The sequence below is a fragment of the Gorilla gorilla genome, chromosome 10 (genome assembly GCF_029281585.2).
Source record: "Gorilla gorilla gorilla isolate KB3781 chromosome 10, NHGRI_mGorGor1-v2.1_pri, whole genome shotgun sequence".
In the NCBI taxonomy this organism is placed as follows: Eukaryota; Metazoa; Chordata; class Mammalia; order Primates; family Hominidae; genus Gorilla; species Gorilla gorilla.
The window spans coordinates 118,886,616-118,907,977 of NC_073234.2; the positions used below are offsets into that span (position 1 = coordinate 118,886,616).

Sequence of the window (21,362 nt, forward strand, 5' to 3'; positions counted from 1 at the left end):
CTCCTCTGTACCTCTGGTAGAATTCAGCTTTAACTCCATCTGGTCCTGGGCTTTTTTTGTTTGGTAAGCTATTTATTACTGTGTCGTGAGTAAAATTTTCTACATCCTCAAGTCTTTTCGGAATATTCCCTTTGTCTTCTTACAGTAATTCAATATTTCCCAAAACTTGGTGCTCATCAGAGTCTCCCAGAGGGTTTTGTAGTGGCAGCCTCTAAGATACTACTTACTGATCCATCCCTCACTCCTCAGATTCACACCCTGGGTAACACTTTCCCTTAAGTATGAGCTAGAAGTAATACCTCACTTCTAATGAATAAATTCAGCAAAAGTAATTGTTTATCACTTTTAATAATAGGTTATAAAAAGAAACAGATTTCTGTCTCTCCCTGACTCTCTCTCTCGCTCTCTCTTCTCTCCATCTTCCTCTCCTCCTCTCTCTTATTGCAAAATAAATCATATAATGTTTTAAAACATTACCCCATGTGGTACGCTGATTGCATTTAGGGCTGGAGTCATTCACCTGTCTCTGCATCCATATCCCTTTGCCATATAACGCTGTGGCAACTCCCACTGGGAATCTAGGCTTAGCCATGTTACTTGCTTTGGCCAATGTGATGCTAGCAAATGCAAACACAAGCATTGGCTTCAAGGGGAGGCACTATTGGAGTTGTTCAGTCTTGCCCTCTGCCATTGCCATGAGAATATGCTCTGGCTAGCCTGCTAGTGGGTGAAAGACAGAGCAGAGCCAAGTCACCCAGTCTTCCCAGACGAGGCCATCCTGGATCAGTCAACAGCCAACACATCCCCAGCCAAAATCAGCCTTGCTGTCTAGTGGACCCACAGCTGACCATAGACATGTGAGGGAGCCATGAGAGTCTGAGAACCAGACCAAAGTAGCTGAACCTCTCAAACACCTGAGCAAAACAAATATTTACTGCTGTAAATTGTCTGTTACATATTGGATAATATGTAAAAAAGCATTCTCCTTCTCTGTGGATATCACTGATGAGATCCCATGTACTTACAAGAATTTTATTTATAAAATTAAGATTCGCTATTTACTAGAATTATAAAATATGCACATATTGACCTAATCATTACATAACCATTGTATATTGCAACTTAGAATATCCTTCATTGTATTAATGGGGAGGATAGGGACTGGGGAGAAAGGTATTTGCTCCAGAGACCCCTGTTGAAAAACAGGAGATTGCTGCAAAATGATCTGATGGATATAAATTTTTCACACAGTGCACTTTGGGACTGTTCCCATCTCCAGATACAATTAGAGGAAAGCACTGACCCCATCCCAAGTCAAGCCTTAAGCCTGCAGAGTCCTGATGGTAGGAGTGAGGGTCCTGCCCTCAGGACCCGCTGGAGGGTGGAACAGGTGGGTTGATGTCTGCTATATTTCCTCTTGGGCCAACGCACTTCAGCAAATGGTCTCTATTTTAGAAGCCCGAATATCAAGAGGACTTTAGAGGACTGGACTAGGATATCCTGAGACTCAAAGCATTAACAAGATCATGATGCCCATTGCCATAAGTAATTTAAAAGATTTGTTTTTCAATGACAAAAAACCTCATGCATGCTGTGATCTAGCTATTCTAATTTGGGGAACTTTCTGACATTACTAAAAACCAAACTTCTTTGTATTTTAGTGAATTTCTGTGTGTCCATTTGGGGGTGGGAGGGGCTTGTTTTTCTCTCTTCTTTACATATTTAGCCCTCCTGTGGGGTATTCTACCTATATGCAGATTAGAAAACAACCAAGGAAAGCTAGATTTTTTTTTTCTACCTGGGTCTCTGACTGACCTAACCAGCTGCATCTATTTCAGAATGGAAACAATTTGTACCAACAACAAACCTTAATTAATAAATCCAAAATAGATAAAGTTTCATACACTGTGCTTTGGAAAATAACTTATTTCTGAATGTGAGTCATTCTAAGAACAAACTCTGATTGATCATGTAAATTCAGCCTATACAAATTTGTGTTAAATACCATTACTTAATAAACTTCTTAACCACCTTCCTGATTTTGAGCCTGCTTTCAAATTTTAATTAGATGTAATGATCAGACAGTTATAAAATGCTAACATTCAAAGAGGAATTGATGTACATAGTTTTCACCCTAATATTTGGGACCTGCCATTCTGGATTCCAAATGTAACCTGTGCATGGTTTCTTAGGACTCACTGGGTGTGTATCGTCTAAGGACTCTAAACGTAATGCATGTAATAGTTACATTCATAGGATGGCTATGTAATTTTATTAACCAGACTAGTAAGCTTCAAAATGCAAACTATAATACATACAAGTTGTAGCCTGTAGTTGTTTCCAGAATCAGACTTTTAAAGTTAAAATTCTCATTGTTTTTAATTCAGATATCTTTTGCTCTGGACTAAGAGGCAATCCTCCCCATTCTTGGTGTTTAACAGGAGGCAGTGACTTTAGAATTCTCTCCCATTTCAAGTGCCCACAAAACTGCTATTGCTGCTTACAAAAGTTGTGCATAAGCCTGGATACAAAACAAACCCCATGGGGAAAAAAAAAAAAAAAAAAAAAACGGGTCGATGAATTCACCCAAAGTGCAAATTACCTCAAGATTCATTTTTCCCTTTTTGTAGAACTAACAAGTGAATCTTACTGAGTTGGGACCAAACAAACCCATTGAAGTGAGCCTTTAAGAGACATTTGTGCTGGTGATGACAGCATTTTCATGGTAATTTGTTAATGTTCTTGCAAAGCAGGGGTAATTTACTCCAGTAAAATCTAGCTAATATCCTTGTAGATTTGAGGCCTTCAACCAAGGGCCACATGCAGGCCTTGGGCGGCCTAGTGCCTGTAGGACTGCATAACCACCAGAAGATCTCACACCTGATCTCCTGGCTGACTCCCTTTCTCAGCCCCACACCACCTTCACATCTCAGATCCAGTTCCCAGTATGGGACGTCCAATTGGTGTTAAAGGGAGCAGGGAGCTTGGGAAGGGGCAGGGCAGAAGGCACAGCATTTGTGAGTGTTAAACTCAGGAAGGCATGAACCTTCCAGCTCTCTTTTTTGGAGGCAGGCTTTAACACAAAGAAAAGAAAATGATGTGTAAAAACATACATCAATATCATTCATTTTCTTTTCTGATTATAAAAATAATACACATTCATTATAGATTTTTGAAAAACAGAAAGACCTCCAAATGGGGACAAAAGCACCAATAATTGTATCTAGACATCTTGATGCAGTTCCTGCCAGTTTTTCTCCATGCAGACTTTAATTACTTTATGCAAATTTATTGTGCATGAATACTTTTTTAAGAAAATCTGATTTTTTGGCCACATAATGTCACTATTTGTATGCACTGTAAGTTATAAAATGTTTCTTTTATTAGACAATATAGGTGATTTCCATTATTGCATAACTATAAATAACATAGCAGTGAACATCCTTATACAGAAATCTTGGTCTCCCACTCTAATTAGGTTTTAGGATAGATTCTCAGAAGGGATAAGTGGAATCAACGGGCATGAATGTTTCAACATATTTGATACAGAAAATCAAGTCAAATTGCTCTGCAGAAAAGCCACATCGATTAGACAGTGTGTTCAGCCACGTGGTACGAGAGGTCTTTATTAATGCACTTTCACCAACATTGAGTTTTTAATCTGTGCTATTTTGACAGGTAAAATGACAGATCGAAAGTCACATTTTCAGTTTATGCGTACAAAAGTTATTATATATAGCTCAGTTTGCTCATAAAATTAACATATTTGGGCCATTTAGAAAGCCATAAAATGAGTCACTGAATACTGAAAGTGACCTCAAAGAATATGGAACATACTGAAGGTGAAATTGTTTGCCCAGGCCACTCTGTAGTGATGAACTCAGGACTAAAACCCAAGAATTCTATTTCCCATCCCAGCGTTCCTAAGAAGAGATTTTTAGTAAGATAGAACCTGCTTTAAAATGCAGAAAGAATGGAGAGGCGGAGGAGACTTTTAACTGTGGTTTGGTAAAGCTGTTTTCCTCACTAATTTTTCAATGCTTTCACACTGTCCGAGGCTGGTGGTCCTGACATCTGGCAGCTTTTTAACCTTACCTTTTGGAGGGGAAAAGTCAAGAAATGCGAAGTTGTTTCAGAATTAACCAAAGCAAAGCATCACTAGGAAGCTCAGTCCATTCCGAAGATATCTCAAGAGACCATCTACAATTAAATATAAATGACTCCTCATGGTCTCTACCCGAGTTGTCTGTGATTCATTCATGGTGAGAACATGAAGGTATAAAGGCCACAACTAAAGATTTTGCTTGTTACCACGCTTTTAAAACTTCCTTTTTAATTTTTACATGCAATTCTCAATTCTTCCCAATGAGAGAAAGGATCTTTGTCCCCTCCCCTTGAATCTGGGCAGGTTTGTGACTGCTTTGACCAATAGAGTATGGAAGTGGTGCTATGTGATTTCTGAGTCTAGGTGATTAAAGGCAATGCATCTTCCTCCTTCTCTTTTGAGAACACTTGTTCTTGGAGATATTAGCCAACCTGTGAGAAGCACCAATACCCTGAGGCCATTATGAGGAAGTTCACACCACAGAGAGATACCCTGAGTAGATGTGCTGATTTACAGTTCCAGCTGAATGCAGCCTTTGAATCACCCCAGCCCAGGTGCCAAACATGTGAGAGAAGAAGCTTCCAGATCATTCTGGTCCCCAGCCATCTGAGTCAACTTCAGCCTTTGTGTCTGCCCAGTGAATGCCTCAGACATCATGGAGCAGAAGCAAGTCGTCCTTACTGTGCTCTGTCTGAATTCCTGACTCACACAATTAATGAGCATAATAAAATGATTGTTGTTTTATACTCCTGTGTTCTGGGGCATTTGTTGTGCAGCAAAAATGAGGTGAAATAGATCATGTCTCACTGGATTACTCTCCACTTTTTCATTTCCTTACTCAACTTGTAGGCTACCAGTGTCCCCACATTCTTCCCAGAATCTCTGTGGATTGGATCAGTGCATTCATATAATATACAATATTATATGAATATATACAATATATAATATTAATGTGTTTCATGGTTGCATTGAAAAAGAGACTTGAAAGTCACCTAGAACACATGAAAGGACCTAGAAATGGATTTTCCTGTTGGCATTATAATGTCTGAGATGTTTTCTCTGCTCTGTATTTTTCCTCTACTTCCTATCCTTGTTCATAATTCGTACCTACATCTCTGATGTAAAGCATTTCCAGAAACTTCCCATACTTAACCTAAACAGCCAACAGAGGTCAATTTCATTTAAAATAACAAAACTAAGCTATGTTGAGTTGTATGTTAAGCAGTTTGCTCACATTGATTTAGCATCTTGATTGTATGAGGTAAGTCACATTAACATATTTTGCTGAAGAGGAAACTGTGGTTTGGAGTTGTAAGGTAACACAGCCTCTAAATGGTACAGCCAGGATTTGAACCCAGGGTCAAAGGACCCCAAACCCAGATTTTAACCTCTACACTGGTAGCTTACAAGCTTTTGGTCTACATCCCATGGTAAGAAATGCATCTTACATCATGGCCAATAAATACCCACATATATATAACTGAAATAAAAGTATCAGGAAACAAGAAGCATCTTGCCATGTATATAGCACATTGACCTCTCTATTTTTCCAATCTATTTCTCTTTCTTAAAAATGTAGATAGTAACCCACGAAATCGATTGTATAACCTGCTGCAAATTGATCACAACACAGAGACTTTAAACATTCACTTCACTACCTTTTCCCATTTGACTTAAAATCTAAGAGGTCATTACCTCAAAACTCTTTTCTTCTTATAAACTGAAGGTCACTACCTACAGGTTAAAAACAAAAAGTTTTAATACAACTCAATTTTTTTTTTTTTTTTTTTTTTTTTGAGATGGAGTCTTGCTCTGTCGCACAGGCTGGAGTGCAGTGGTGTGATCTCGGCTCACTGCAAGCTCCGCCTCCCGGGTTCACGCCATTCTCCTGCCTCAGCCTCCCGAGTAGCTGGGACTACAGGCACCCGCCACCATGCCAGGCTAATTTTTTTGTACTTTTAGTAGAGACGGGGTTTCACCGTGTTAGCCAGGATGGTCTCGATCTCCTGACCTCGTGATCCGCCCGCCTCGGCCTCCCAAAGTGCTGGGATTACAGGCGTGAGCCACCGCACCCAGCCACAACTCAATTTTTAAAATTAGAAACAAGCCTTAAAATCTCTATTCACAAATTCTAATATGAGACTATTTAATAAAAAGCCCTATTTGGTACATTTAGCAAACAATAAAATTGATACCTCAATTATATTTTATATTCAGTTGTTGGACAGAACAACCCTGACCACAGCCCTCACCAGGCTCACAGCTCAGGACACTGCCTGCCCTCCTTGCTCTAGATTTTCGGACCATCAGCTGACCAAAGAATTGTGATATGGCAGAGCATGAGAAAATTAGCTGGCCCAATCTCAGCACTTAGAATGATGGGAAAATAAGCCAAAGAATTGTGAGAGTAGAACCGAAAGCGCACAAGACAGCACTGGAGATGGAAAGGCCATAGCAATTATAGACAAACCACAATGATGAAGGAACAGAAGAAGCCATGTGGAAGGGAAAAAAGAATGGAACACACATTCAGAGAGAAGCAGGGAGAGGCCCTGTACCCATGGAGAAGACGGAGTCAAAGAGAAGCTCATCTCTTGCATGGCAGCAGGTCCTGGTGGCTTTTTGGTTCCAATTCCAGGGCACACATATTCAAAATGAAGATATATCTTTCTTTCTGGAGGAGATTTGCAGGGCTTTTAGTTCTGCATCATCCAAAGATCCTTAATTAAAATGGATGCCCAAAATATTCTCATGCTATAAATCTCAGAGGAAGGCAGTGTGAGACAGACACAGAGTCAGATGAGAGACAGAACTTCATAGTGGGTATCTGCATGCTTTTGCCTTCTAGAATATTAGAAATAATAATTACAATGCCATTTCTTTGATTAATACAGTACTTTATAGTTGACAAAATAATGACACATAATCATCTGTAAAATGGGAATAATTATAATAGTACCTGCCTCCTATTTTTGTTATGAAGATGAAATGAGTCAACACATGTAATCCTTAAGATTAGTGCCTCCCATATAGTGGATGCTAAACCAATAGGCTTTGATCCTATGATAATACTGTGACATGGGCAGGTATTGCAGAGCCATTTGATAGGTGAAGAAACAGATAGTCAGAGAGACCCCAGGCCATGCTAAAAGCTACACAGCCAGTAAGTGGCAACTACAGTCCTCAGGCTTCTTATCTATCCATTAATTCCACAGATATTCATGGAGTGCCAGTCTCACTCCATACAGTGAATGTGACAGGTGCAATTTCTGCCCTACAAAACTTACAGTCCAATGCTCTTTCCCAAGTTTTACCATGTTTCTATAGTACAGGCATCAGCTAGACAATTGTTATTTGTTTTATGCCTTGCAAATGAGATTAGTCTAATAAAGAGCCACAAAACCACATGCATTTTCCAGTGTCTTGAAAACATAGAGTTGGTACCAGTCTCCTGAGCTCACTCCCAATCCCTGTATTATAATTAATACTATGGGGAATTGGGAAAGCCATATTGTATTTCTTTGTATAATTATCTTTCCCCATGCCTCAACCCAAGACTCTCAGCTCCCTGAGGGCAGAAACTATCCTCTGAGTAGCACAGAGGATGTGCATAATAAATACTGGTTAATTTTAAATGAATAAAAAGGATATCATATCAGTGCAGATGTTTTGATTTTTCTTAATACTCAGATTAGTCTTAGTTTTTAATGCCACTGAGAGGTTTTTATTCCCTGAGTTTTGACGGGGTTTTGGTTCATTGTTTAGAGTACATCACCATCCACCACCCCATCCCATGGTGGTTTTTCAGTTTTAGAAGTGGAAAAAGCTCAATGGGACCTGAAGTAGGCAGCCAGAAACTAAAATTGTTTCCACAACCACCGCCAATAACACTTTCATGCCTTTCCTAAGCCCTAAGCTCTAGGAAGGCAGAGACAAAAAAGTAAAGGAGTAAAGAGAAGAGAAAGTGAAGGGGAAGAAAAAGTTGGAAAACAGCACCAGTCAGACATGACAAAGCAGAATTAAAATTACCAAAATGGAAAATTGTAGAGTGCCATTTGACCCTCTCTTCATTCCTACCAGATCAGAAAGAGAGTCTGGCTGATTGAATATATATATATATATTCTTGATCTCTCTCTGTCTCTATGTATGCCTGTATGTATGTATACATGTATGTATGTGTGTATGTGTGTGTGCGTGTGTGTATAAAATACATCAAGAATGATCAAGAATAATTCATCAAAAATCCATGTGGAACCCTTTGGAGTCTTTTATTAAAAGTAAACCTTTTTCTAAAGAACCATGATGAGTTTGTAAATGTAAAATTAGTCATGCTCAAATAAATCTATCAACCAGAAACACAGCTCTGGCTTTTAAATCAATCCACCACTTTTGATTAATTAAATCTTACCCAAAGTAGATTTTCCTTTATTATTAATGTATTTCATTCATATCAATTCAGAGTAGAGCAATTTTGAAATCAAAATAAATTTTTACCAAAGCCAGGGTTTACAAAATCAACAGTGCTACATGCTCATGGGTTCTGCCTTCATGAACTGTGGGCGAAGGAAAGGTAGCTGGATTTTGAAACTTCATAATATTCTAAACATCAAATATTGGGAATTAGCAGTAAATAGACAAAGGTTTAGAGACCCTCAAGATAAGTTTTCCAAAGTTAGGCTTCTCTCCTGGTTAACATAAGTCAAAGGATTCTCTGAAAAAATACAGTAAATTTGAACTTTTGTGTGGCCTTTTTATTTGTATGTCTGTGTTTTAGCAAGCACCCTGGAATGGCAAATGCTTCCTCATTGGTGGAACCACGTAGATTCAGAAAAAAGCCATCTTCCATTGAGAAGACAATTGTTTTCTATAGCGACAAAAAACAAATGCCCATGACCCAGGTCACCTCATCCCAGCAGGCTTTTGCCGTGGCTTCCTCTGAGCAAACACAACAAAGTCCAGAGCAGTCAATCCTGCTGCCCCACACTGGGCCCCCACAGTTGTGCTCTGCTATTTACCCTTCCTATTAATCTGTCAATGTTCTAGTCAAACATGCAAAACAATATGGTGGGCACATAGTTTGATTGGTCATTGCTAAGTAACTTGGACCAAAGATGAAGAAATGGAACTTCCAACCAACAAAATGTGAGGCCCAATCTGATTGTTAGAAAATGTTCAACAATACCAGTGCATGACAATTTTCTCAGGGTGGCTGTGATTTAGCATCTCTCTCACCGAAAAAGAGTGGTCCCAATAAATGACACTCAGTTCCAGAATCTAAATTCAGGTCATGTTGCTGTTCCTATCATTGCAGCATAGAACTGTCTGGGCATTTTGCAAAAGAAGATGTTCATTAGAAGATGTCATCATTCCATAGTGAAAAGACCGTTGAGGAATTTGGTTTGGTACACAAGTTGAGTCCCTGGCTAACAAAATATTTTTTGAACTGAAAAACAAGAGTCCTTGGTTCAACACTTCCTGGATGCTGAAAAGTATAACTCTGTATTTCCAAAAGGCAATCTGAATTATCAAACATTTTGAGCAAATTTAATAGCTTATATTCTTATTTCACTTTCCTCCTTTTCTGCTAGGTCAGATGAAGCCTCAGAATCCTTCTCAACACAAAGCTGTGGGTAGCCACCTTTATTCCCCTGGAATTAACATGAAAGATGGGGCCTGTTTGTCATTCCAGCCCTAGACCCTCAAGTGAACATATTCAAGTACAAGATGTACAAATGAGCAACAACTGTCCAAGAAACACCTTTTTAGAAATACAGAGAGTGCATTTCCTTGCTGTGTGTTTTCAGAAAGCAGGAAGTATGGAAAGAGTAAGTGGCTAGGATGTCAGAGCATACAGCAAATTTAAAGAAAACATAGATAATGAAAGCAGGCTGATGTGGGGTAAAATCCCCACCATTCACTAGCTATTTACAAGGTATTTGTCCTGCGGAAAATAACACAGCTCTGAGACATGTTTGTTCATATATAAAATGGAGAAAATGAGACCACATACTATATAAGTCAGGACATCTGACTCCTGTCCCTGATCCATTTCCTCTGTCCACTTCGCCACAGACCACAAGCAGCTCCAGGCTATATCCTTGCCATTTTTGGACCCAAGAGGAAAAGAAACTCTCTCTTCCCATAATGAGTCCAAAAACTGAGAGGAAGAACTCTGGCTTGATATGGATTACGTGTTAACTATTGGATTCCCACTAAAGGATTCTGATTGGTCCAGACTGGTTCATATATCCATCCTGATAGCCAAGAGGCCAAAGGATTGTGCTTGGGCTGTTTCCAAAACCACTTGGTGGGAATGGAGAGAAGCAGTTTCCTAAAAGAAGTGTTGTGTAAGGGGGATACTTTTCTTGGGCAGACAAAAGAGTAAATGTGTACTTTATGACCTCATGGAGTGAGAAGATTAAATAATGTAAAGAACTTACTAATGGCACATAGCAAGTTGTCCATAAATGCTAGCAAAGATGATGCTAATTGTCTTCATCACTATTATTATCAATCCCTACTGCAAAAGAATACAATAAATAGTAGGGTATTTACAGAAGGATACTTAATATATCACATTGAGTATTACTTACTGACGTCACTTGTAAATCTGGCTACTCAAATAGCACTCTCAGTGAAATAACAAAGTACAATGGCCATAGATTTCATACTTCAATTTGAATTCAACTCATAATTCAAATTATAGAGATTTCACTGTGATCCAGCTTACTGAAAAAAATGTGATGTTAAGGGATGAAATTTAAAAATTGATTCATTCATGCATCATAGCTCTTATGTACCAGACACTGAGCTAGACCCTGAATAACACAGGGGAACAAAGCTGGCCAAGTTTCTACCCTAAAGGAGCTTACTTTTCAGAAGTGGAGCCACAGAGGAGTGGGAAGTGTTATGAAGAAAAACAATACATGGTAAGATTGGAAGGCACAGGATAGATTTTAGGTGTAGTGGTCATGGCAGGACCTCTGGGCAGAGATATGAACAAAGTATTGGAGTAAGCCATAAGAATCTCTCAGTGAAAGTGTTCTACTCCAAGAGAAGAGTAAGTGAGCACCAAGTCTGGAGGGTGGGTGGTAATGTGGCCACAGTAAAGTAAGCAGGGGAAGGGGACAGGAAGTTAGAGAGCTTGCCCACATTCCTGGCCAGATATTCATGTCCTAATGCCTAGAACCTGTGAACGTTACCTTAGGTGGCAAAAGGAACGTTGCAAATGTGATTAAGAACCTTGAGAAAGGGAGATGATCCTGGATTATCCAGGATCCAATATAATATAATCCAATATAATGGTTGAAGAGGGAGGCAGAAGAGGAGGTTGGAATGATGTGATGTGAGGAAGACTGAACCCTCTGTTACTTGTTTTGAAGATGGAGTAAAAGCAACAGGAGTCAAGGAATTCAGACAGCCTTCAGAAGCTGGAAAGGGAAGGAAACAGAATGTCCTCTAAAGTCTATAGAAAGGAATGAAACCTTGCCAACGCCTAGATTTTAACCCAGTGAGATCTGTACCAGACTTCTGAACCTACAGAACTAAGTGGAAGATAGTACACTTGTACTGTTTTAAGCCACTAAGTTTGAGGTAACTTGTTACAGCAGCAACAGAGAACTAATACAGAATCATTCTTACCATTACCAGAGCATTTGTAGTTTTTTATAAGTCAGTGAAAAGTTTGTCTTCAGTTAAAAGCCCAGGCTTGTGCAACTTCTTAGGAACAATACCAGCAGCTTTAAAGTGAGCACATGTGCCTCAATCCTAATAGTGTGGGGTTACCTTAGTAACATAAGAAATAAATAATAGCAAAGACAACACATTTCTAAGTTTTCCTAGCATAAATGTAATGTGTCCCTAATAGTGGGAAAAAAATAATTTATGAAGGCATTTAAAATTATGCTATAATTTACAATGATGTGAGTATGGATAAATATGGAAACTAAGAGGATTATCTAAAATATAATATCAATGACACTGAATCAAGAATCAAAATTAGTGGCTGAAATGGAGCAAACCTATTAACCTAAAAAAAGAAAATGTAGTATCTCTTATGTATTACCTGCATCCTGTTTGCAAAAGGTCTGATGGTTAGCAAGAATTCTTCTTCCCTTTGTTTCATACATATCACTGTAGACATTAATTTGACAAGTTCAACTCCCTATAAACAAAGAATGGAGAAAGAAGAGCAGGTTTACAATGATGCAATGATAATAATAGAGAAAAAAAGGACATCTTTAAGAGCCAGAATCATCCTATCCATGAACATAGTATTTCTTGCCAGTGACTTTCAATAATTTTTTTTTTTTTTTTTTTTTTTTTGGTGGAGACAGGGTCACATTATGTTGCCCAGGCTGGTCTGGAACTCCTGGACTGAAGCAATACTCGCACCTTGGCCTCAATAAAATTCTATACTTTTCTGCATAAAGTTCTTGATCATCTATTGCAAGATATAATCCTAGGTGGTGCTTGCTTTGGTTGGCTGGTTGGTTGGGGGAAGAGGGGGTTGCACTGTAATGATCTTTTAAATCATCTTTCTAATCATTTCCAAAGTATAGACATGCAATTTAATTTTATACATTGTTTTAAAACAGCGAGCTAGTTAAGCTTTCATATTAATTCCAAAAAATATGTCTGTTATTTGGGGATTTTGATGTGAACAATTGTATCACCTAGTAATAGTAATGGCTTTGTTCCTTTTTATTCAAATTTTTGAACTTTAAGTTTTCGTCTTATTGCACTAGTTTACATCTCTAAAACATATAGCTTAGGTCCTCAAGAAGCAAATAAAACTTAGGCCCTCATTTGCACAGGCCCCTGTGAGTTCCAGGAGTTATTAGGATTTGCAGAGTATTCTAGGTATAGAAAGGGAAGCCTAGTGAAATTGGGAAGCATTTCCAATAAATTGTTTTAAAAGATCTCAGAATAGAAAGACCTAAATCTCTAAGTCTCCAATATTCTTTGTGCATTCTTCCTCATATCAATTTTAATACATAATTTCTTATTTGTAGTTCTGAAGCTTGAGTTTTGAGATAGTTCAACCAACGGGAAGTTAAGGCAAGGAATATTGGTTACAGAGGTGTTAAAGGGTTGAAAAAGAAAAGAAAAGAAGACTAGGTGTGGAGTTGCAAAAAATAAGAGGAGGTGATATCAACAGGTCAGGAAATACTAACACTCATGAATCAGAGCCCCCAAAATAGTATAAGTTTCAGTCTTCACAGAAGTTGGATATGCTTGGTTGTTCCTGATGTTAACAGAAATTCATACATTTCCCCATCAAGTGTGATATTTGTCATATTTTAATATTTTTGCAGATGTCTTTATCAAGTAAATTTTTCTTCTATTCCTAGTTTGTAAAAGTTTTTGGTTGTAAATTAGAGACAGATAGTAAATTCTATTAACTATCTCCTCTGCAGCTGTTAAGAAGATTGTATATTTCCTTTCAATGATGCTGAAGTGATGCTACATTAACAAAATTTCCAATATTAAATGAACCAGGCATTCATGAGATAAAAAACAACGCAGTCATAATGTATTTTATTTTTAGTACAGTGCTGGATGGTGCTAAATTTTGTTTGTTAATATTTTATTTTGCTTTTTTTCCTCTTCAATGATCACAAGTGAAATTGCCTTTTTCCACTTTATAATGTCCTTACCTTATTTTAGTGTCAAAGTTATGCTAGCTGCGAAATACTTGGAGAATATTCTCTTTTTCTAACCACTGATAGTTTGTATAGGATTTAAATTACTTGCCCCTTAAATATCTGAATAACTATATTGGTAAAAATCTCCTTATTCTGATGTTATCTTTGTGGGAAAAATTTAAACTATTAATTCAATTTATTTAATGATTATAGGGTTATTTATATTTTCTATTTCTTTTTGTGTCAGTTTTAGTAAACTGCATTTTTCAAATAAATTATTTTATTTCCTAGATTTCCAGATTCATTGACTTTAAAACATATATAATACACACATAATTTTGTCTATTCAGCATAAACAATTCTATTCCATTATGTCCTTGTTTTAATTCTTAATATTATTTATAATGCATTTCTCATTTTTCTCTTGACAAATATTGCCACAGGCTTGTCAATTTTATTAATTTTTTCAAAGCACAAACTTTTACCTTTGTGGATTCTTTTTATATGTTTATTTTCTAATTCATTAGTTTTTCTCTGTGGGGGGTGTTTGTTTTAAATTATTTATTCTCTTTCCTATACATTTTGGGGGCTTATTCTGCTATTCTTGTGTTTTTAATTCACTGTTTAGTCTTCTTTTCTAATGTATTTAAATAATTGTATTTTCTTCTAATACTACTTTCCCTGCCTCCAATGTTTTGAAATATAATGCTTTTATTATCTCTCATTTCTAATGCTTTTGAATTTGCATTTTGATTCCTTAACCCATATGTTGTTTAAATGTATGGTATTTCCCAATTATCTTTTTGCTATTAATTTTTAAATTGGTTACATTTTGATTCAAAAATAAGATTGTTTGATATCAATTCTCTGAAATTTATTGAGAATTTTATAGTCTCCATGTAGCCAATTTTAATAAATATTTCATATGTGCTTAGATTCAATATTTTTGAATTATTGGATGTAATCTATAACTGTTCATTAGATCAAGCCTATTAATTATGTTCAAATCATCTATATCCTTGATTTTTTATCTGCTTCATCTCTTAATTACTGACAGAGATATATTAAAATCTCCCACTAATGTATTGGGTCTTTCTATTTTTTTCAGTAGTTCAGTCAATTTTTATAATTTTGAGAGTTTATAATTAGCTGCATTAAAGTTTAGAGTTATATCTTCTTAATAAATCATTTTATTATATAGATTTCTTCATCTCTACCAATTTTTTTCCTTAGACAGTCTTTAGTATGATGTTAATATAGCTATAGCAGTTTTCTTGTTACTTTTGCTAATACAGTAAAACCTATGCCATAGTGTGATAAGTAATGTCCAAAAATAAAACATGGGTTTATGTATGTGGCTAAAGAAATATTTTTAGTTACTCTGTTCTGTCATGAAAAAATCCCAAAAGTAAATAAGGAAAAACTTGTCCTCTAAGAAACTGAAGAAATGTATACCATACAGGAAAAGTCTTAAATGATCAAGAGTCTGTCACATCCTAATCCTACTCATCTCTCAACAGAAGAAAATAAATCAAGCCTGTCCCTATTTAAAAGTAAAGGGAAGGACAGAAGTCAAATGCTGAAGACATTCTTTCTAAATTCTTTTTTTATTGATATTTTTGTGGGCTACATTTTCCTGGGGGTTTACTACATATTTTTTTCCATACTTGAACTTTTAACATTTTTGTTCCTTATGGTTTGGGGTGTGTTTTCTAAAATCAACATAAAGCGAGTTACTTTAAAAAAAAAAAATACCGTCTGACAATCTTAACTAAGAAGTTTAGCCCTTTTCTATTTATTGTGATAATGGATATATTTGGACTTAATTTCTACCATCTTGTATGTGCTTTCTACTTATCTACTTGTCCTGGTTCTTCTGTTTTTTGTTTGGGATTTTTTTTTTCCCTACACTTTTAGAATTGACTAAATTATTTTTTCTTTTTATTTGCTAGTTTCTCCCCTCTATGTCTTGGAAGTTATTCATACAATTTTATCTTTATAATAAAACATGTATACTAACTTACAATCTAAGTATTTTATAAATTTAACACTCTTGTAAATAAAACACGGTTCTTTAACATGGACCACCCACTGCCAAATTCAAAGCTGTTGTTGTCCAATATTTTAGCTGCCTAAATTGCTGTTCTTTTCCCCCACAAGTTAGACGTCACTATTATTGTTCTAATTTTTTGCAGTCAACTATTATTTTGATTTATGCACATACTTATCAATATGTTTCATAATCAGCCTTTTTTGCATCTCAAATCTGTCTGGGATTACATTTTTCCTTCTTAAGGAAAATCCTTTACAATCACCTTTAGTGAGGGTCTACTGGTGGTAAACTCTCAGGTCTGTTTGGAAATGTCTTTATTTTATCCTTGCACTTGAATATAATTTTGCTGGGTGTGCAGTTCTAGGTTGACAATTATTTTCTCTCAGTCCACTTAAGGTATTATTCCACCATCTTATAGTTTTCATTATTTCTGTTGTAAAGATAGTGGTCAGTCTGTTGCCAATGCCTATTCTCTACAGTGTTTTGGGTTTTGTTTTGCATTTTGCTTTATTTTGTTTTGTTTCTAGTCTTCTTGCTTGTCCCTTCTGTGGCTTAAGATCTTTTGTGTGTATATGAATGTGGATTTTTAGTTTCATTTTTGTGAATCTAGATGTGAATTGTTTTTTATGTGTACTGTCTGTGATTTGCTGGACTTCCTGTATGTTAGGATATATATCTTTGAATAATTCTGAGAAGGGTTTCAGTCGTTATCACCTTAAATATTACCTCTCAATTTATGTTTCTATTATCCTTATGGAATTCTGATTAAATTTGTTGGACCTTTTTCTCTATTTTCCATGTCTTTTCACTTATTCTTTTTGTTTATTTTTTCTTTTTTGTCTCCCATCTTTCTAGCCACTGGATAATCTCTTTAGATTTACATTCCAGTTCATTAAACTCTTCTTCAGGTTCTTATCTACTATTTAACTTGCCTATTGAATTTTTAATTTAAATATATTTCTATAAGTTTATTTTTACAATATGACTGATTTTACTTTATGCATCTGTTTCTTGCTTATATTTTTGAACTTATTTTCCTCTCAATATAGTAAATATACTTAATTTCATATAATATCAAAAATCTATGCAGGTCTAAAATTGGTGTCTGTTATTTTTGTTGTCTCTCAGACTCCCTCTTTGCTTGTGGGTATTGTGATTTTGGACAGTGAGCTTCTCATTTTAGTTTGAACCTTATATGTAAAATTCCAAGCACCAAGAGTGAACTCTAATGTGAACTATGGATTTTGGGTGATGATGCGTGTAGGTTAATCAGTTGTAGCAAACGTACCACTTGGATTGGGTTGTTGATAATGGGGAACACTGTACATGTGTAGGGGCATAGCGTGTAAGGGGTATGTGTCTACTCTACTCTCAATTTTGTTGTGAACCTAAAACAGCTCTAAAAAAATAAAAAATTTAAGAAAATTCTCGAAGGCCTGTGTTTAACTCACAGTTTCCCAGAAAGGATCCAGCCTCAGGCCATTTTAAATTAAATTCTCCAGTTGAAATTTTTTTTTCAGACCCTCAAAAACATGGCATGAATAAGGACTCAAGCATTTATGAGAGCTGGCTTGTAGTTATGAAAATTATGGTTACGATTTTTCTTCACTCCTCCCACAGTAAAAGTTGAATCAAGCAGCCGTTTTTTGCTGAATTTTTTATGCCAGGTTTATGCTTTTTTAATTTTTTTTTTCTTTCTTGTTTATTATACTTTAAGTTCTAGGGTACATGTGCACAACGTGCAGGTTTGTTAGATAGGTATACATGTGCCATGTTGGTTTGCTGCACTCATCAACTCATCATTTACATTAGGTATTTCTCCTAATGCTATCCCTCCCCCAGCCCTCACCACATGACAGGCCTTGGTGTGCGATGTTGCCCATCCTGTGTCCAAGTGTTCTCATTGTTCAGTTCCCACCTATGAGTGAGAACATGCCATGTTTGGTTTTCTGTCCTTGTGATAGTTTGCTGAGAATGATAGTTTCCAGCTTCATCCACATCCCAGCAAAGGACATGAACTCATCCTTTTTTATGGCTGCATAGTATTCCATGGTGTATACGTGCCATATTTTCTTAATCGAGTCTATCATTGATGGACATTTAGGTTGGTTCCAAGTCTTTGCTATTGTGAATAGTGCCGCAATAATCATATGTGTGCATGTGTCTTTATAGTAGCATGATTTATAATCGTTTGTGTATATACCCAGTAATGGGATTGCTGGGTCAAATGGTATTTCTAGTTTTAGATCTTTGAGGAATCGCCACACTGTCTTCCACAATGGTTGAACTAATTTACACTCCCACAAACAGTGTAAAAGCTTTCCTATTTCTCCACATCTTCTCCAGCATCTGTTGTTTCCTGACTTTTTAATGATCGCCATTCTAACTGGTGTGAGACGGTATCTCATTGTGGTTTTGATTTGCATTTCTCTGATGACCAGTGATGATGAGCATTTTTTTATGTGTCTGTTGGCTGCATAAATGTCTTCTTTTGAGAAGTGTCTGTTAGTATTCTTTGCCCACTTTTCAATGGGGTTGCTTTTTTCTTGTAATTTGTTTAAGTTCTTTGTAGATTCTGGATATTAGCCCCTTGTCAGATGGGTAGATTGCAAAAAATTTTCTCCCATTCTGTAGGTTACCTGTTCACTCTGATGGTAGTTTATTTTGCTGTGCAGAAGCTCTTTAATTAGATCCAATTTGTCGATTTTGGCTTTTGTTGCCATTGGTTTTGGTGTTTTAGTCATGAAGTCCTTCCCCATGCCTATGTCCTGAACAGTATTGCCTAGGTTTTCTTTTAGGGTTTTTATGGTTTCAGGTCTAACATTTAAGTCTTTAATCCATCTTGAATTAATTTTTGTATAAGGTGTAAGGAAGGGATCTGGTTTCAGTTTTTTGTTGTTGTTGTTTTTGTTTTTTTGAGAAGGAGTCTCGCTCTGTTGCCCAGGCTGGAGTGCAGTGGTGCGATCTCGGCTCACTGCAAGCTCCGCCTCCTGGGTTCATGCCATTCTCCTGCCTCAGCCGTCTGAGTACCTGGGACTACAGGTGCCCGCCACCATGCAAGGCTAATTTTTTGTATTTTTGGTAGAGACGGGATTTCACCATGTTAGCCAGGATGGTCTCAATCTCCTGACCTCGTGATCTGCCCGCCTCGGCCTCCCAAAGTGCTGGGATTACAGGCATGAGCCACCGTGCCTGGCCCAGTTTCAGTTTTCTACATATGGCTAGCCAGTTTTCCCAGCACCATTTATTAAATAGGGAATACTTTCCCCATTTCTTGTTTGTGTCAGGTTTGTCAAAGATCAGATGGTTGTAGATGTGTGCTGTTATTTCTGAGGCCTCTGTTCTGTTCCATTGGTCTATATATCTGTTTTTATATCAGAAACATGCTGTTTTGGTTACTGTAGCCTTGTAGTATAGTTTGAAGTCAGGTAGCGTGATGCTTTCAGCTTTGTTCTTTTGGCTTAGGATTGTCTTGGCAATGCGGGCTCTTTTTTAGTTCCATATGAACTTTAAAGTAGTTTTTTCCAATTCTGTGAAGAAAATCACTGGTAGCTTGATGGGGATAGCACTGAATCTATAAATTACCTTGGGCAGTATGGCCATTTTCACAATATTGATTCTTCCTATCCATGAGCATGAAATGTTCTTCCATTTGTTTCTGTCCTCTTTTATTTTGTTGAGCAGTGGTTTGTAGTTCTCCTCGAAGAGGTCCTTCACATCCCTTGTAAGTTGTATTCCTAGGTATTTTATTCTCTATGTAGCAATTGTGGATGGGAGTTCACTCATGATTTGGCTCCCTGTTTTTCTATTATTGGTATATAGGAATGCTTGTGATTTTTGCACATTGGTTTTGTATCCTGAGACTTTGCTGAAGTTGCTTATGAGCTTAAGGAGACTTGGGGCTGAGACGATGGGGTTTTCTAGATATACAATCATGTCATCTGCAAACAGGGACAATTTGACTTCCTCTTTTCCTAATTGCATACCCTTTATTTCTTTCTCTTGCCTGATTGCCCTGACCAGATCTTCCAACACTATGTTGAATAGGAGTGGTGACAGAGAACATCCTTGTCTTGTGCCAGTTTTCAAAGGGAATGCTTCCAGTTTTTGCCCAATCAGTATGATATTGATTGTGGGTTTGTCATAGATAGGTCTTATTATTTTGAGGTATGTTCCATTAATACCTAGTTTATTGAGAGTTTTTAGCATGAAGGGCTGTTGAATTTTCTCAAAGGCCTTTTCTACATCTATTGAGATAATCATGTGTTTTTTGTCATTGGTTCTGTTTATGTGACAGATTACGTTTATTAATCTGCATATGTTGAGCCAGGCTTGCATCCCAGTGATGAAGCTGACTTCATCATGGTGGATAAGCTTTTCAGTGTGCTGCTGGATTCGGTTTGCCAGTATTTTATTGAGGATTTTTGCATCGATGTCCATCAGGGATATGGGGCTAAAATTCTCTTTTTTTGTTGTTTTGGTATCGGGATAATGCTGGCCTCATAAAATGAGTTAGGGAGGATTCCCTCTTTTTCTATTGATTGGAATAATTTCAGAAGGAATGGTACCAGTTCCTCTTTGTACCTCTGGTGGAATTTGGCTATGAATCCATCCGGTCCTGCACTTTTTTTGGTTGGTAGGCTATTAATTATTGTCTCCATTTCAGAGTCTGTTATTGGTCTATTCAGAGATTCAACTTCTTCCTGGTTTAGTCTTGGGAGGGTGTATATGTCCAGGAATTTATCCATTTCTTCTAGATTTTCTAGCTTATTTGTGTAGAGGTGTTTACAGTATTATCTGACAGTAGTTTGTATTTCTGTGGGATCAGTGGTGATATCCCCTATATGATTTTTTATTGAGTCTATTTGATTCTTCTCTCTTTTCTTATTAGTCTTGCTAGCAGTCTATCAATTTTATTGATCTTTTCAAAAAACCAGCTCCTGGATTCATTGATTTTTTTGAAGGGATTTTTGTGTCTCTATCTCATTCAGTTCTGCTCTGATCTTAGTTATTTCTTGCCTTCTGCTAGCTTTTGAATTTATTTGCTCTTGCTTCTCTAGTTCTTTTAATCGTGATGTTAGAGTGCTGATTTTAGATCTTTCCTGCTTTTCTTGTGGGCATTTAGTGCTATAAATTTCCCTCTACACACTGCTTTAAATGTGTCCCAGAGATTCTGGTATGTTGTGTCTTTGTTCTCATTGGTTTCAAAGAACATCTTTATTTCTGCCTTCATTTCGTTATTTACCCAGTAGTCATTCAGGAGCAGGTTGTTCAGTTTCCATGTAGTTGTGCAGTTTTGAGTGAGTTTCTTAATCCTGAGTTCTAATTTGATTGCACTGTGGTCTCAGAGACAATTTCTTGTGATTTCTGTTCTTTTACATTTGCCGAGGAGTGCTTCACTTCCAATTATGTGATCAATTTTAGAGTAAGTGTGATGTGGTGCTGAGAAGAATGTATATTCTGTTGATTTGGGGTGGAGAGTTCTGTAGATGTCTATTAGGTCTACTTGGTGCAGAACTGAATTTAAGTGTTGGACATCCTTGTTAACCTTCTGTC

General features: G+C 36.9%; 1 protein-coding gene across 6 annotated transcripts in view; it reads right to left on the reverse strand.

The window, feature by feature from the left end:
• Positions 1-21,362, reverse strand: part of C10H12orf42 (chromosome 10 C12orf42 homolog) — a 416,673-nt gene that overhangs the window by 381,302 nt on the left and 14,009 nt on the right. For 5 of the 6 annotated variants that reach the window (XM_055357852.1, XM_055357851.2, XM_004053781.5 and 2 more), the window contains one exon: positions 12,172-12,270. In XM_055357852.1, the coding sequence (XP_055213827.1) occupies positions 12,172-12,249 (78 nt within the window). In that variant the 5' untranslated portion in view covers positions 12,250-12,270. Of the gene's footprint in view, positions 1-12,171; positions 12,271-21,362 lie in introns of those variants that run through there. The other variant, XM_019038009.4, reaches the window with a different exon arrangement.